Raw genomic sequence first — 18871 nt, forward strand, 5'->3', positions numbered from 1 at the left:
CATGAAACAAAAGCACCTGTCGGCCTCATTGACTCCACATCTACCCACCTGTTTTCTGTCTACCTGCGTGCTCTGCTGCTGTAAAACGAGAAGCGGAGGCGGAGAACGACCATGAATAAAAGAATGCACGGGAATAGCCCGCGCTGGCTGAGAAAATCACTGAAAATTGGAGTGAAAAGTAATGGATGCAGACACATTTTCATGGGCACTGAACACATCCCACACAGCGATACGCGAAAGGGAATTTGTTTTTATGAAATGGGAGAGACTCCACCACATAAATCATTGCTTTATAAGAACGTCTCTCTCCAGACACGAGCAACACACAGAGTAGAGTGTTCAATGTTAAGATTTCAATCCCGGGCGAAAAATGGATACCGACGAGAGGACGTAAACCGTAATCACGACTCAGTTGTGACTTTATTTATTCCTGTTAAATACTGATGACCTCCCTTTTGATTTTGCGATTATGTTCTCATCCATTGTCTTACTTTGTGATCCCAACCAGTCATTTACGACCGATGACTGTCATTCGAATCTTATAAAACGATCATGTTTTTTTTTACACGCTAATAACTAAATCGGACTCAACGCTGCTAAAAGTGCATTCGAGGACAACGAAAGCACTTTTGCCCTATCTGCCGAAGTGTCATTACAGCGGCATGAAATAATGGATGCCGCCGATAAGCTAAAGACGGACGGCGCGAGCAAGTGTGAAAGATGACATATTCTAAATGTAGAGAAAGAGCTGTAGCCAAATGGCAGATGATGTACGCCGGAGCAGAGAAACAAAAGGGACGAGCGAGCGGCGAGGCAAAGAAAGGAGGGCAAGGACTGAGCGGTGAAACGGTAAGAGATGTTGGAAATAAGCAAGGTTGAAAGACAGGGAGGAATGAGAGAGCCGTCAAAAGGAAGAGGTTCAGACGGGCCGGGAGTAAGATGGATGGGACGGAGAGAGCGATAAAGAAGCTCTGTTAAAAAGAGAAAAGAGGGATGACGGGAGAGATATGAGAGAAAGAGGACAGAGAAGTGGGCGGCTGACAGAATGATAAGAGTATTCTCGGCAGGGAGAGCGAATAAAGCACGAGAATCTACAAAGCAATGAATTTTGCAAAAGTATATTACCATGAATGTCTCACTCCTGCTTGCATTTGGAGGCTCTCGTTTTCTGTTTGGCAGGGTGAATGTCATAAAAATATTTTTTATTAAACCCCGAGTTTCTCTCTGAACTTCTCACTTGGTGAATCAAACCCAATTGGTTGTAATCTCTGCTAATCTCTCAGATCATTTTAGATGACACACTTTGGTTGCAACTTTTTCTGCGGGGAAAACCAAAGTATAGCAGCAAGAAGTAATTGCTCTTCTAATTGTTTTGCTCAGGCACTCCCTTGACAACGGCCAAGTTCAACTTACAATTAAGACACTCTGCTGATTGCAAATAAGACAATTATCCACATTTATTATGCTAAAGTCACGATCGATGAGCATTTTGGCTTTGACCTGCCGCCAATGCTCACTTGGCTTGACGCTTGTTGCGTAATGGAACCGTGGCAGTACAAACACAATGAGCGGGGGTTCCTGAACGGCACACTGTGCTCTACGATCGATGCATTTTATCCTGTTCAGGGTCACAGCTAACTAGGGAGACACCTTGGACTTGGTGCCAGCCAATCAATGACCACCTACAAAACACCAATTGAGTGTAGAATTGATCTAACCTGCAATTATTTGACGCACTGTACTCCAATTTTCATTTCAATAAAATGTGTTGAGTGAAACGATTTCTTTTTGAATGTATCCTTTTCATTACAGGATGGAGTCCACAGAGAAATGTGAAGTAGTGATCCAGCACTTCAATGGGAAATACCTGAAGACCCCACCAGGAATTCCAAGTGAGACCTTTTTGCCCCTTCATCCTAATTGACTTATGATCATTCCTCATGTCTGATTGGCTGGACGGCATTCTCCATGGCTACGTAGCTCTTTAAATAGCTGAAGATACATACGTACCTTCGATCATTCCTCTCATCTTTTCTCTGTCACCATCTCTCTTCTTCTTTGGTTTGGCTACTTCTGTAGACTGCAACTTCTCAAATGTGCGTGTGAGAGAGAGAGCACTTAATATTCCCCCTCATGCCTTTGTGATGTTCTTTGCAATCTTCCTAAGAGCTTGCACTCTCTTCTCTTTTCTCCCCTGCTTACCATTGCCATGTCCTCTCTCAAGCTGAGCAAGGGAAGAGCAGACAAGAGAGAAAAGAAAAAAAAGCTCAAATATGGCTACCTTTTGGTAGTTTTTGTGTGTGTGAAGTGGCCTTCTCTGTTCAAAGTCATCATTACTACTCAATATGCTGGAAGCAAAACGACAGCAATGATGGACTAAGCGAAGACCGAGTCAAGGTAGAAGAAGGAAGAAGCAGAGGCCAAGGCCTCAAGGAAGGGATAAAAGTGCTGCCTAAGCAGTTTGGTTGCCAGGTACTGCTGTGCTTAAAGTCTCTTGTGCATCCCAGCATGAAGTGGCAGCCGCACAAGGCCTCAGCGAGAAGCTCTCCTTCACCCCTGGGGCAATTTCATTAAGAATACTCACAGCTCCAACCAGTATCACAGAAACACACCCATCCATAAATTGCTTTCCACTCGCCAGTAATATCCGCCAGTCTGGAATTTCAAATCTCCATATATGCTCAGCCGCTGCATAGCCAGCAGCTATTAAAGGCAAGGTGAGTAGTTACATTGAAGTTGAGCCATAATAGGGAACCTTTAAAGCTGTAATATCACACTGACCTTCGCCTTTAAGGCTTCATCTGTCAGCGGCTCAGACTTTATGATTGTTAATGGATGGTTCGGATGGATACGACCGTCTTGATTTAAGGAAGCCGTTTGGTGGAATTACAATTACTGTCACTGACATTGGGTTGTTTTTTATTTGGGGTTACAAGGTTCCTGATAGTTGGCAAAGTAAATGTAATTCACTTTATTGTCTCTCCTGGTGTGTTGACATCCCACTGTGACTGGACTTCTCACGCTGCTGCTGCTGCTGCTGCTGCAGCTGCTTCCAATAGTTTTGTCAAGAGTATTGCGCAAGTGGCTTCGCCGCAATGTTTGCGCGCGGTCTCGTAATTTGCACCTTCAGCTTCTTCCTATTTGGAACGCCTACTGTCACATACGGCATTTGTGTGTGTGTGTTTTGGCAGTGGTGGTGTTTCCCCTTGCTCCACAAGGCAGCTCCTTCAGCCATTGTCTTCTGACAAGTCCATTGCAAGTCCTGAGAAGGCCGTAGCACGACACCAACTTGTGTGACAGCCAAGACCGCTGGTCTGGACCAGCATAGAAACCGCACCGGCATAAATACAGTCAAGCTCCGCTAACGTTGACTCCGCTGGAATGTCAATGTGGCTCACGCTGTAATAGAAATGCTTTTGCCACCATTTAGCATTCGAAAGAGCAAAAAGTAGATGCAGAACTGCTGCACACGTTTGCTCATACACATAATCAATCTCATTTGAAATCAATACATTTGTTAAAATATGAGTTCACCGCTGAAATTGTGTGCAGTCAGCAAAATACTGGATGTCTGTTTTTCCTTCTTTGATTTAATTGTTTCATTTAATTATAAATAAGTCTATATAATTTAATTATTAATCATAATAATAATATAAAAGAAGAAGGGAAAGTGATATACAATTTTTCGTTCTTTGATTTAATTGTTTCATTTAATTATAAATAAGTCTATATCATTTAATTATTAATCATAATAATAATATAAAAGAAGAAGGGAAAGTGATATACAATAGTATGTGTTTTGTATACAAGGCCATACAAGCTACTGCTAAAAAAAAAAAAGGGTCTCCTCTAAATAGTTGCCCATACGTACATTCAAGTTGAACGTCGCTCACGTGTAGGTGCATGTAATCAGCTATCCAGGTCGGCTTTGTTCACCGATGCCTGGTTGATATGAGCACTGCGTCGCCCCACGCCGGCAGCTCTGCTCTGCTCTGCTCTGCCCACGTCTGATTTGGATTCCGAGAGAGGGACATGATCGATAGCCGCGATGGAGCGCTACAGCTGTTTAGCAATTCCGTGCAATCCGGCAGCCGCCGCCGTCGCCGTTGTCCAACCATGATGGTGCATCTACTTTCCCACAGATTCAATCTCTTGAGCATGTATGCTCCTAATACTGGCTTGCATTGTAAACTGATTGATGGTCTCATGCAGACGGAACAATCTCTGTTTCGAAAAATGATCCATTTGTTATTTTAAGGTGAGCACAAAGAGTTATTCTTGTTTTTCCCGAGCATGCGGATTTACTCAATAGACAAAATAAATGAAATCTATGAAATGTGACGACAGCAATAAACCACAGTGAAGTGAGACCAACAGGGACACATTATGATTTACATTGCAACCCTGAGCAATGGGAAAGTCAAAGGAAGTGCAGATAAAAGTGATTTAATCCGCCTGCTCCGCTGAGCCTGATTAAAGCCTGTCATCCCACAATGCATTAAACAGCTTAGAGACGACACCTTACGCTTAATGTAATTCAAACCGGAGATACATTAGCCCTTGCCGTGTTTTGGCAGGGACTAATCGCTTGTGCATCTCCTGCCATTGTCCGACGTTGGCGGAGAGGAAATTGAAAATATGCTCTATAGCATGTGGGTTCAAACCCTGGCCGGGTCATACCAAAGACTATAAAAATGGGACCCATTGCCTCCCTGCTTGGCACTCAGCATTAAGGGTTGGAATTGGGGGGTTAGATCACCAACTGATTCCCGAGCGCGGCACCGCTGCTGCTCACTGCTCCCCTCTCCCCCAGGGGATGGATTAAAATCACACGGGGATGGGTTAAATGCAGAGGACAAATTTCACCACACCCAGGTGTGTGTGTGACGATCATTGGGACTTTAATCTTTAATCTTTAATCTATAGGTGTTGCTGTCAACAGTCAAGCAACAGCTAAACTAGGTGTGATTTAAGAAGAACAACTAGAAAAAAAGAAAAATATAGTACCGTATTTTCCGGCCTATAAGGCGCACCGGACTATAAGGCGCACCTTCAATGAATGGCCCATTTTAAAACTTTATCCTTATATAAGGCGCACCGGACTATAAAGCGCACCCTTAATGCATCATGTCAGATTTTTAATCCAAATCAAATCATTCTCCATTTTATCTTTTTTATTTCAACTTCAGACGGAAACAAATTACTTTATAATCATAAAATAATGATCCATAGTCTTTTTGAGTCATGATTCATAGTCTTCAGCGGGCCACTTATGATTGATTTCATGACACAATGCTTTGGCCCAGTTTAAATTTAGGAATTTGGTCCATATATAAGGCGCACCGGGCTATAAGGCGCACTGTTGGTTTTTGAGAAAATTTTAGGTTTTTAGGAGCGCCTTATAGGGTGGAAAATACGGTATATATATATATATATATATATAGCACAAAATAAATACATTCAATAAATAAAATAAAATAAGCATGGTTTTCAAATCATATAATTGAATAGAATGAATCCATTCCTTCATTTCCTTGTGGATTATTGCCACAGGTAAGACACTTAACCTCCATGGATAAAAATATTCGAATGAATAGCGTCCTTTCAAGCATTTCCCCAGGCTCCCCCATTAAGAGTCGGGGGACACGAGAAGTTATTATTGGCAACCCTAGTAAGTCAGACGGCTTCCTGAAAAACGATCAATTTCCCTTGATGCACTTTCTCATTATAACCTTATCTCGGCCGCAGACAATAATCTGGATTTGTCACGCTTTGTTTGTTTCGCCACGGAAGTCGTGAATTAGCCGGGAGAAGAGCAGAAGGAAAGAAATTGAGCGGCCGTGTGAGGATGTGTCACTCAAATGGGAAAACTTTTCACCACAGAATGGAATATGAACGAGGAGAGGAGAGGAGAGGAGAGGAGAGGAGAGGAGAGGAGAGGAGAGGAGAGGAGAGGAGAGGAGAGGAGAGGAGAGGAGAGGAGAGGAGAGGAGAGGAGAGGAGAGGAGATGCTTTGCCAGGTTTTGGCTCTTATGATGGACTTGACTCTCCACTCATCCACATCTAATGAAGAGAAAGGCAGGATGAACGTGAGCGCAAGATACATAAAGTTGAGTAAATGAGAAAGATGGTGTGTTGGGGCGGACCGAGATGAATAAACGTGACGGGACTGGAGAGGAGAGGAGAGGAAGGCCAGCGAGAACAGATGGGAAAGGGCAACGAGGGGGGAAGAAGTGATGGGCGCTGTTGCGAAACAGAGGAGAAAGTTGGATGGAGCCGTGCTTTCGCAAGGTTACGTTTGAGGAAAGTTTAGGCCCGTTGCATCTGCAGCAGGCGAGATGAAAAGCGTGACATTGACTTTTCAGCTGCTTCCTGAGCTTGACCCGCGTGCCGCTGGCCCAGCTGTCTGCCGCCGTTGATCCCCTTTATCTCTCCGCCTGCTGTAGCGATTCTCTTAGCACCTTTTGTTGTCCTAGCTTTTCCTTCTCATCTGTCGCTCCCTCTCTTATCTTCTGCTGCTGTTGTCTTTCATCGCCGACTCTTTCTCTCTGCATACTTGCATCACGACTGCTTTTGAAATATTCACACACACACAAAAATGGAACCCAAAATAATATTATTATTCTTATTAAAAATTAAAATGAAGCCTTTTTTTTCTTTACCGTAACTAAATGTCCAACCCATCTTCACATTGATCTATGAAATGTTCGATATGTTTTTTTTTCCCCCCATGTCGTTTTATTTCCCCTGACTGGCGCTCTATTTCACAGTACCTTGCTCGCTTTCCGAAAAGTTTGCAATAACAAAAGTTTCTTGTGGAAGGAGGGCCAAATATTCACTAACTGACTTGATACAAAGGTGTCATGTAATAAAAGTAGCGCTGCAAGTGAATGAAACAACTGCCGTGGCCTGAAGCTTTTCTCGCTATTGAGACGTTGAGTGCCCTCAATTTCAGCGCAAGCAACCGGAGGCTGCTCTTATTTCTCAACAACTTCCATTTTCTTTTTCTCTTACTTTCACGTACTCCGTTTTCAAGAAGCCGTTAGACTTTCAAGTGATGCAGTTATGAGGTCGGGTCGAGTGCAACAAGGCCACGGAATGTAAAATGTCCATAAATTCATAATAAATCTGATTAATAATGCATTTCTTTTGCAAATGTCGCTGTGTATAAGGCTTGTTGAATGAATGTGAGTCAGGCGAAGTTGGTCTTGGCCGTGCTATTTGAGCACATTACATGGGAGGCGGAGACGGTAAACCGTACGGGATTGGTCAGAGTTCATTATATGATTGAAACTATTGAGATATTTCCATGCCATTGCACTTGTCAAACTTGTCACAAAGTTTGATCTGGAGGGCCTTGTATTTTTCCATTTCTTTGTTTTATGACCACTCATAGACACAGATGCAATTTGATATACAGTTATGACTCTGAAGATGTCAACTTTTTTTTTTTTATATATATATATAAAGCTAGGAGAAATAATGACCTCAAGACAGATTGTATCCTGTCGTGCGTATCGGGAAGAAAAAAAAAAAAAGAGGCAGGTATCAGTTGCACTTGGCCATGTCAATGTCAGCGTGCGAGGATGGCAGAGGGCAGTGAGATAAATCAAGCTGCTTCCTCCCCAAAAATAGCGTGCAAACCTCCATTAGAACGGGACACAGGCGGTGTGGGAACAAGCAGAGGTCACGCTAGTCAGCCGAGTTATTTCCGTCGCATCAACAGACCTGCAGGAACGGACAGCCATTCATTCATCCGACACTCTGCCAGCATGGTAGGAGGCAAACACACACACACACAGAAAGGTGTGTATGAACCAAACCGTGAGGCGAGGAAGTTTCACATATGAGGACGGAAATGACACCTGCTTTGTCAACGTTTTGTTTTCTTCTCACCTAAGGCTATTTTTGTCATTTTCTCTCTCAGCACAGCTGCAGGTCTACTCGCACTAAATCTAGTATAGCGTGGCTCAATAATTGCTGTTTCTCAAAACACTGTTGTGCGCTTTGATCAGATTAGAAATTGCAAACTATGACTATAATAGTAGGAAGCAAAAAAGGCAATATATCTGATACAGCTTCAGCATAATATAAGCATGGAGGACTAGTTGAGCGCATCTGTGGCCGATAGCGTGGCGTTAATTCTTTGGAGTGGGCGGTGCAAATTTGCGACGTAGGTTCGATCAATATTGATCGTTTGGTAGGTTGGGGGATCTGACAGTGGGCGGGCTGCGCCACTGTGGGGGTTTTTACGGCCAACACGGCTCACTGCTAATTAAAGCGCTTCCTGTCATTCCCTTTAAATATGGCCGGCTCACTATTTAGACTTAGACTTAGACAGACTTTATTTAGCAGAGCAACATGGCACCACATGAAGACGATGCATAAAGATGAGTTTTTACTGTTCTTTACGGCTGGAGTAATATCGGAGCAGTCCACCGGTTTTAGAGGATAAATCTTCAGTATGTTATTGATAAGTAGCCTCGTGGAGACTGCGGTATCATTTCCCTTGTTTTTGCTCAGCTCGTGGAGGCTGCTGTTGTATAAAGCATATGTGGCTCTCGTTATCATTAAGCTCCCCATCCATCCGTCCGTCCGTCCGTCCGTCCGTCCATCCATCCATCCATCCATCCATCCATCCATCCATCCATCCATCCATCCATCCATCCATCCATCCATCCATCCATCCATCCATCCATCCATCCATCCATCCATCCATCTATCCATCACTGATGTGTTGCAAAAAGCAGAGAAAATCTAAAAATCCCAGCAGCAGCAGAAGAAAAATATTTGTCCCTTGCTACTTGCTTTGTAGCACTTTCACACACACACACACACACACACACACACACACACACACACACACAGGCACACATCAATAGTCCATTAGAAGTGTGTTGCTTTCATTACCTCCGGTTTGGCCCTAAGACAGCCTTCGGAGTGAAGTACAGCAGAGCAGAGCTGGCCCAGTTTGCAGCATCTAGGCGGAGAAGTCTGGTAATTGCCACTACTCGCCTGTGCGCCAGCCAGGTGGAAAGTATGAATCTGACTACAACCGTCCGGCCCCAATCAGGCACCAGTTAAGGGCGCAAAGCCAAGTCCAAATATAGTTGCTACGCAATATTCATTGATCTCGAGATTTTCTTCAGTGATGTCCGTTTTGTAAAACAAGGTCAGTCACAAAATAATACATAGGTTGACATATTGCAATATTGCTTGGGCGGGATGTCAAGTAAGCATGACTCTATGCTAGTAGAATTGTTCAATTGAAATGTCTCGCCAGTGATATTCAACACTTGGCGGTGCCCTAATTCCATTTGACTCTTCTCTTCCCCAAACACGCAGTTTTGATTTGAGAGGCAATATGTTACCCCGTTCAACAGAGCCGCTCCTGATGCTGTTAGGCATGCACAAACAGATTTAAGACCAACATGGAGCCAGTCATATCTTTTTAGCCACAGACATAATCTAACCGCAGATTCATCCAGATCAATTTTTCAGGATGTCTTATTTGTTGAGTGAGCTGCCGGCCGGCTCTGGTTAGGAGGGGCTGAGGAGCCATGTCGTCAGGGTGTATCCAATTTCATGCTGCAAAGTAAATGGCCTTGGAGATCAAGGATTATGCAGCAGATTTCCAAGTCGAGCTGCTATTGATTCACGCTGCCCCTGGTGAACTCCTCATTGTAGCTTCTTCATGTAAGCTTTTAAACGGAAGTATCCACCCACCCCGCTTGAAAGCCGCAGCGCCACGCTAAATGACCCTTTTGTCCTTCTTCGTGTCAACCATTCAAACCGTTTCCTTCATCAACATTTTACCCGTACAATTGGTCATCAGCCAGCAGAAGCAATATTATATTTGATCACTTTTTGATCTTCTGTAGTAGCCCAGTCCGATTCTTGGCACCCCTCTGTGCTTGCTTGCATGCATTCTCTCCTTCTCCCTTCCCAGCAAATTAGTTTGTGTCCTGTTATTCAGCCATCTGTTCTTCCACGTCTGACCGTGACCTTGGATGGACTTTCTATGTTCTTACATGGGAACTCAAACACTACTGTATAGGGTCCAAAAAGTGGATGGATGGATGGATGGATGGATGGATGGATGGATGGATGGATGGATGGATGGATGGATGGATATTTCAGACTGCCAACTGCTGGTCACATCAAACGTAACTCTGAGGTAATCCCTTCCTACCTACCTTCTATTTCTAGTTGAGTTGATTTTTTTTCAATCACCAATTCCCCCACACAAAATCGACTGGATAAAAGGGATTCCGGCGAGTGTTGAGATCTAGTAAGGGGAAATTGGCGCATAATGGGGTAAAATCAACCGTGGGGAGTGTTAGATATGTATTTGCTGGAAAGGAGAAAGCATGTCCAAATCCTCAGTGTTCCCACAGCCATTACAAACAAGAGTGGATTAGCCAAGAGACCCCTGCTGAGACGGCGAATGGGAAAGATGAGAGGAGAGCGTTCCTCTTCAGCATTATCTAAATAACAGGCCGGGGAATTCAATAAGTACCGGCCTCATCAGACCTCATCAGCTCCCCCAATTAGGCTGCTCGTCGCCGCGGCTGCTGGGTCGGTTGCCGTTGGTGACAGATGAGAGCCGATTCCGCCGTGCGCTCACCATCGCATTCAGATGTGGGAGTGCACGATCATGAAAGCGAAGCCCGCTTTGACAATTCCCGAGCTTCATTCCCTTCAACTTTGCAGGAAGATGCAGAGGCTACGCTTGGGCTCGGGGTTTGGGAAGCTACGCGAGATATCGATGTTGCATTAGCGCTCAGTGTTTTCCCAAGGGTCAGGACACGTGGAGAACATGGCTCTTCCATATTGATTAGCCTCCATCAATGCCGGCTGAGAAAAACAAAGCCTTTCATTACGTCTGAGAGATTCAGGCAGACTCAAAATAAGCTTTTCTGTCTGTGAAACCTGCCCTGATTTGTATTTTTATCGTGATGCGTGGCTGCTAAAGCTGATGGATAAATAAATGCTACTGAAATCTTGGAATGGAAATGCACAGCCCCGTATGTTTGAGTTGTTTTAATATAGTCAAACGAATAACAGGAGTAGAAGAGGAGACAATGGGAGATTTTGCCCTAATCTCCCGCATGAATATGTTCCTATGGTCTTTAAATTGAAATCCAAAAAGTAGAAAGCGTGTGACTGTTTGCTTTTAGCCACAGGTGCTTCTAATCAACCGGCAAAACTCGTGATATTGTGGAATTAAGATGGCCGACTCGGCATCATGTTTCCTAAGACTGACGTGCAAATATGGGATGGCGGTGTAATCATCTGGTGATGAATGTCTGACACAAGAGCTATGTGGATTTTGGAAAGTGAGCTTGGTGTCAAGTGTTTTTTTTGTTTTTAGAACAAAGAGAATACCTCAAAATGAATAAATGATTACTCTTGAGGATTTCTAATGCACTGTTTGAAGTTGAGAAGCACATCTTCTAGCTGACAAAAGGAGGACAAAGTGGATGCTTTCCAACTTCTTGACACCTCGTGACGTTACTCCCACCTCCTTGTTTCTCTGTTGATGAGCCCCACTCTTTTTGTCATTTAAGCATGGAACCTCCAAGTTTGAACACGATGTCTTCTAGAACACGTCTCTACGCCTAGTTCAGATTTGCAACGATTTTTCCTTACTCGCTCAATACACTTCATAAATGAAACGCCGTTTGAGGCTATGTTTACACTCAGGCCATTTCAGGCCACTCTGGATAAAACAGGAAAGTCATGAGAGACCGCTCGGGATGCGATGGGCCAAGCTGTGATTACCGCGTGTGCCCGGACCTTTGCTTAAGTTGTCAAAACATCTGCCACGCCAGTCACGGTGCGGATAAGAAACCTTGTCGGCATTTGCGGACATAACTCAGGCTGACAGTACGTAATAGGGTGGAACACACTTTCCAGATGGGACAGGGGAGTAGATGTATTCTTCTAAAGCTAAGCCACACCTTTCATTGACTGATAAGGCCGGGTATGCCACGCCGTTTCCAAGGCTTTACGTCGAATGGGAGAGGGCCGTGCTCTCTCGACTCTTTTGCGTGTTTTCGAACCAAAGATGGATTGATGATTTGCTTTTTGACAGGGAACTATGATCAAAGAGTGGTAGTATAGCTTTGGCAGCAAGGCGCAGCAATGCAATTTATTACAACAATTACTTATTGACAGGGTGCGCCAAAGTCTTTTAGTCACGGCCAAAATTCATTTGTGGTGGGCCCGTCCGTCGCAGATGAACGTGAAACATAGCACCTGAAATGCTTGATTCAACGATGTCATTGATCAGCGACAAATGAAAGACACATCAAATGTGCACGAAATGCAAAATATCGATCGGATCCAGATCGGAGACGTCTGTGTCGAGGTTCATTTTGTTTCGCCTTTTAGAAGATGTATCTGCAGCTTCTCTCAACTGGTGGATTTTAATGACGGGCTCTGCCAGCTGGGACAGTGTGAGTGCAGCCAAGCAAATCTTCTCTTGCGGCTTGTCACAAAGTCACCTGATCCCCAATCAGCCACGCCGCAACTCCATCGATCCCCGATCCTTCTAATAAAGGGGTGACCTGTGCGCACACATCCAGAATGTTCCCGTTTTAATATTCGGCTTTCCGTAAATCAACGACACGCTCGGTATTGACCGTCAATCAGCAGTATCCTAATTGATCCGACTGCTTGTGCGGCGGCTTCAGCCCGCGCTGGTGTCTGACTCTGGTTTATTGATCACTTCTGGATTTTGTTTTGAGGGATCTTTATTGGAAATTCATTTATCAGACTGTAATTTCATTTTCTTGACTCTCTACGTAGTATATCATTCTTACTGGACGCAGAATGGAAGGAAACGGAGTTATCCCGCAGGGCCTTTCTGATTTTTTCTTTTTTGAATACACCATTCTCCTGCTTCTTCTCCCATTCCCTTTTCAAGCATATTTCCTGCCTGTTGAGCTGTCATAATCAATTTACAGGCAGTGGTAGCCTAAAGGTTAAGTGAAAAGTCCTTTTAAATCCCTGGACCAGCACCCATAATAAATGGGAAGCACGGTACCATTTAGATAGGGCCCTAAAATCCAATGTTTCGTTTGATTTCCTCTTTGGCCAACAATAGTGGGCTGTTTGAAATGCACCTTGGGTGTGAATTTGCGTAACTCTTTAAAGGTCAAGCAGCGGCGCCCCGAAAATAGCACGGATGACGCTCTTTCAATACACCCATGGAGCCGACCAATCAGCTTCCTTATCCTGGACCTCGTTGTCTCATCAAAAGGCCTTATCCCGCTTGACTTTCTTGCCTGCCGAGATTTGAACCCTGACCCTCAAAACAGACATGTTGGATGGAAATACAGAAAAGGAATCCGTCTCGGTCTTCTGCCGTTTAAGTGTCAAGCTCATTTGTATGGTTTACCTGCAAAACGGATTTCTTCTCTTTCTGCAACGATGCCATCAATAATGTGATAAATGTTTGCTGTGGGTCAGGTGGATGGGCAGTTCCACTGAATTACAATGGGTCTGATTCATCGGTCTGTGCTTTCGCAGGTCACCGGAGGCGTTGGCACTCTTAGAATACCGGGCTAACAGGGACAGGGTTAGTTTCAGCGTCAACCCACACAGACAGTGACACAGACGGACGGGAGAGAAGCCCACAGGCGGAGTCTGTTCACCACAGCTAAAAGTGTCTGAGAAGCAAAAAAAGAGTGCACTTTTCGACTTAAAGGAGCAAAGAAAAACAAGACCAGTAGCGTGAGATTTTTTGAAAGTGTTATGGCATCATTTCAAATTAAATTGTGGACTTTTTAGGAGAACTTGACACTTAATGTGTGTGTGTAAGAGAAGCCAAGATTTTGCTGCTAAGAAATATTCAAATGCATTAGTGTGACACCTTTCAAGGAGTAATCCCGGGTTTACTGGCAAAGCTCCACCAGATTCATGTTTAAATGCTGGATGTCAATTGCGTTGTTGTTGTTTTCTTTAACCAGGATGTTATTTTGTCTCCACCATTCTCATCGTATGCTAATGTTGAGCCAAGTACATTGTGGTCACATGTAATTGCCGCACTGGGCAGTTGTGTCATTTGACTGGAAACAAGATGTTAGTGTTATGGGCCACCGCGTGTGGCGCTAGCCATAAATTATGCCCCCTTTTAAAAAGAGCAACTGACAACAGAAAACCATCAAACTACACCAAACTGCTCTGTTGAATGAAATGGCCTTGGCACATTCTGCTCGAAATGTTCATTTGTACATCACATTTTCCGGATTGGTGGCCATGAACATTCACATAACTCTTGTTTGTGTGTCATCGCCATGGGAGTGTGACATGCTGAATGGGAAAAAATCCAGTTGACCACACATGGAAGAGATACCGTAATTTTCGGACTATGAGTCGCACCGGAGTATAAGTCACACCAGCCATAAAATGCCCAAAAAAGTGAAATAAAACATATATATGTATATAAATCGCTCCTGAGTATAAGTCGCCCCCCCACCCAAACGATGAAAAAAAAACGCGACTTATAGTCCGAAAATTACGGTAGTCACCAAATCGTTTTTTTTTTTTTTTTTTTTGTATACTATATGGCTCTGGACGGATGCAATTGTGGGAGACCGAAAAGAGACTTCAGTATAGATGGATTAGCACGTCAGCGGTAACCTACATCACATCACTCTTCAAGTGTTGCAACAGCTCATCGATCAGGCCTCTGCCACCCACGTTCACGGCTCTTCCCTGGCTCTAATCCATAATCTCATCTCAGGCTTGGAGTGGTGTAGGGGCCCTCTATGGGAAATGCGGCGTAATGGCAGATCAATAGACTCCGTCGTTTTGTCCTCATTACGGTGAGCCCGAGCCTAGCACGGCCGACTCTGGGCGACAAGTACGCGTTTGATTGGTCGGCAGGCGGCAGCGTAGCGTAGACACAAACGACACTTCTATTCGAGAAAACCCAACATGGGATTTGAAGCAAGATCTTTCCGCTGTGAGGCAGACCACGACTCCCATCGATATAGTCTCAGCATCTCTCGTTTTTTTTGCCATGCTCTCCTCTCAGCGCCGCATTCCATTTATCAGGCCTTGCGCGCCATGCCATCCCCGTCAGCAAAACCTCTTGCGGACTCTTTTAATTTCCATGCTGAAGGATGCGAGGACAGTGCGGCCCTTGTGAGCAGTATCGACTGTGATCTGTCAGTGGTGCACCTTTAGGGCTCCGGCTGTTGTCTTCCTTCCTTCCTTCCTTCCCTACTTGGGAACTGTTCTGTCCTTTTAAACAGATCACGGCATTGCGACCGAATGATGGCAGCGCTTTCATTTTGGTTCCATTTGTTCTGCTATACCTTGGGATGAAAATGTCCAATGACAAATTGAGTGAACTTAGTATGCGTGCAGAAATATAAATATGTCACTCTCCAAGCAAGTGGAAACAATTTCATGTTTGCGCTTGATGTTTGCTCCAAGTGGGACAGCAGCAGCTGCTGTGTTAGTCAGAAGAGCGAGCGAGTATACCACGTTGTGTGCTGTGTCTCCTCTTTTTTTCTTTCTTTCCCCCTTTGTTCATTGCAGCAATGTAAAAATGCAGAAAATATTGCCACAGAAGCGGATGTCTAAATAAACAGGTCGTAATTCTTCAGAGCAAAAATCCCATGTGTTTCATCTTGTTCTGTCTTGGAGAACAATGCTGTCTGCGCAGTCAAACAGTGGACTTGGCATGGTTGCCATGTGCAATTTATTAATCTGCCTCCGGGGCACTAACGATTGTGCTTCTCCAACACTGCCAGGCGGGAAATGCTGCCGCTGCTATTTCAAGCCATTTCAATTTAATTGTGATTTTTTTTTTTTAATGAATCATGTTGACTATTTGCCGTCCGAGTGGTTTAGTATATTGATTCTGTAAAGGATATTGGCTGTAATAAAAACACATTAGACACTTAGCAAGTGTACCGTCGTTTATTGTTAGTGGTTTGGTGCCGTGTTAATTTTCGTTTAAAAGGCCGCCGTGCGTGACCGCTCTGGTGTAAGCTACTTGCTGGATTAGAAGCTATTTCTCGAAATGTGTTGTTTCTTCTTTGGTCCGCCCATCCGCCCGTCTCGCTCGCTCGCCCTCCCTCCCTCCTTCTTTCCCATAAATACTGCCTTCCCAATGTGGGCAGACAGGTCAAGCTGGCTGATGGGAATCAGACAGTTGTTGATCCAATTAGAGATACCCCGGAGCAGCGTCAGAGAACATCTGAATTCCAATCAAACAATGTCTTCTCCTTGTGCTCTCCAACACGTCCTCGCAATAAAGACGCCTCAAGATGTCCAAGCGGCTGGCTTCTCGGAGATGCTTAACTGGTATCAATTTGAGCCAAGGACCGCTAGACACCTTTAACGGAACCGAGCTAGATTTTTTAACGACAGCTTTTGACTTAATTGCCTCGTAGAACTTACGTGAGCGAATTTGAGAAGTCAAGTAATACCTGGATTTCCTCCGCTTGAAAATGAATCAAGTGCATTGCTTATTGAAAAATAAGCTTCAAAATATGATTGGAATTGATTTTGGAAAAAGTCTTCTGCTTTAGTTAAAAGAAAAAAACAGCGCTAATAAGTGACATTTGCAAAGTTTTCATTTCAAAGACTCATCTTTAGTACATCCGCACGTATTTATTGGCGCAATTTACTGTGAGCTAAAGTGTCTGCTAATGAGCCAAAATCCATTGCTGTATCTTCAGTATTGAACCATGTGTTGTTTTGCATGGCTTCATCTCAGCACACACACACACACACATCTGCACGTGTTATCTTTGGCATCAACTTGAAAACTGTTTTTTCTCTCTCTCTCCTCTTGACAACCTTGTTAGTGGATGTTGTTGACATTTTTGCAGATTGATTCTTAGCTCAACCTTTTAAACAGCCGCAATGCGCGTGTGAAATACATTACATGGACAAAGGTAACGAGACATGCCTCTTAATCAATTCCTTAATTAATCGGGGGTTAGACAAACCATCTCAGATCTTCCCGAATCCTAATTATTGACTCTAACGAGACATTGAGAAAGATGATATATCCAACTCTGTGAGTGTTGCCGTACGACGAAGCTTCACTTCACCTGCTCGATCAAACTTGATCAGGGTTAACCAATTTAAATCAACGGCTTGCAGCAGTTCAATACAGTCTGCACGAGCCGAAATGACGTCAGGAAAAATGAATTCATGCACAAATCACGTTAGCTCATTAATGCCCAAATCATTTCATTAAGCTGCACCGGTCCCTTGTCATGTGCTCTCATGGCTTTTATTGGTGATTTATTGTCCTCAATTTATACGGCATCATTTTTAGCTTCAGAAATGTGATACGTTATGACTATGAAGGCCTCGTAACGTCTGCGAGTGGAGATTAAAGAGTCAGCAGTTCTTTTTGTTGGTGTCATCTGTGGCACAAGCACAATAAAACGTCTCCTGGCAGCCGTGTCACCTGGCCGGCCCGGCCCGCAGGCAGGCAGGCCGCGTTGTCACGAGTCGCCAGGCTCGTAATGCGAATGTGATGACAGGAGAGCTGTCAGGTCCCTTACAGGCCAACAGGTGCACCGCAGGACTGTTTGGATAAGATCACTGACTCAATGTGTGCTGGCCTGGAGCTCAGGTGCTCTCATGTAGTGGTCGAAATCATCCAGTAAAAGCTATTGCAGTATTTTAGAAAGTCTTGACAAAATGTTTATTATTGTGCTTGTGGTTTGCAGTTGTATACAATTTTACTCATAGGTGTGTTTTTATAACTCCACTGAGGAAGAGAACATTTGAAAAACAATCATATACTATCCTGTATTTTTTTATAATGCATAGAAAAATGCTATTTAAGGATATTTATTGACTCAACATTTTAATATTGATTTAATGTTACACATATCATTATATATATGTATATATACCATAATTGAAAGAGTAATGATTTAATCCTTCATTTGGGAAAACTGGGTGAATTGAATTTCTGAAAAGATATATTGCACCTAATCATTTAAAAAGGTTCTACAGAAACGTTTGCTTGGCTCGTGTGTTCTTTATTTCCACAACATATGGAAGGCCCTTTAGGCTGCAGATACAATAAGCAATTGTGACGAATCATGACCATTTCGAATCACTGTGCAAATCATTTTTCTTTAATGCCGAGTAATTATAAAGGGTAGATGGAAGCATTGTTTTTTTTTTAAATCACGTAACACGCTCATTTCACATTAATGACACAGCTCAGTCAGATGATTGCTATGATGGCTTCTCAGCGAGGGAGAAAGAAAAGGCATCACGTTTCAAATAAAAGACACCGTGGCTGTTTAAGTAAAACACAACGGGATTACAGCAAAGAGGAACGCCTTGTCGAAATAAGCTTCCACTGACAGATCGGTCCCACATAACCATCTCAGAGGTATTTACAGGAGCGATTACTATATTATTTCAACAATAGCCGCCGCCAACGTGCCTTCATGCGCTGCCAGCCAGCTTGGGATGGGCTCGGTCGGCTGAGCCTGCCAACATCAGCCATCTGGGAATTTTGCCTGAGAGCTCCGTACAAGGCCAGAGAGGAGGAGGAGGAGGAGGAGGAAGAGATTTGGAGTGCAGTTCAAAGGGCCACGCTGGGGTCACAGGATCTTCTCTAACGTGCCTTTGTCCTCTCTCTTTGTGCTTCTGCAGCTCCCAGCGAGCCGTTGCTGTGTAAATTTGCCGACGGAGGCCAAAAGAAGCGGCAGAGTCAGAGCAAGTACCCTCAGAATGGGAGGCCATGGCACAGAGAAGGCGAGGTGAGTGTCACACTTGCCATCAAACAGCAAGGTGGGGACTTGGGGAGATGATTTCTCCAGCAGGCTCTTTGAATGTGTGTGCGTGCGCGTGTCTATCCATCAATCAT

At 44.1% G+C, this 18871-nt stretch overlaps 1 protein-coding gene across 4 annotated transcripts in view; it reads left to right on the top strand.

Annotated features, from left to right (window-relative positions):
* The window catches only part of rbms3 (RNA binding motif, single stranded interacting protein), a 120692-nt gene that overhangs the window by 79422 nt on the left and 22399 nt on the right, over positions 1–18871 (top strand). For all 4 annotated transcript variants that reach the window (XM_061267421.1, XM_061267423.1, XM_061267422.1 and 1 more), the window contains exons 6-7: positions 1813–1892; positions 18658–18764. In XM_061267421.1, the coding sequence (XP_061123405.1) occupies positions 1813–1892; positions 18658–18764 (187 nt within the window). The remainder of the gene's footprint in view (positions 1–1812; positions 1893–18657; positions 18765–18871) is intronic.

The sequence above is a fragment of the Syngnathus typhle genome, linkage group LG20 (genome assembly GCF_033458585.1).
Source record: "Syngnathus typhle isolate RoL2023-S1 ecotype Sweden linkage group LG20, RoL_Styp_1.0, whole genome shotgun sequence".
NCBI lineage: Eukaryota > Metazoa > Chordata > Actinopteri > Syngnathiformes > Syngnathidae > Syngnathus > Syngnathus typhle.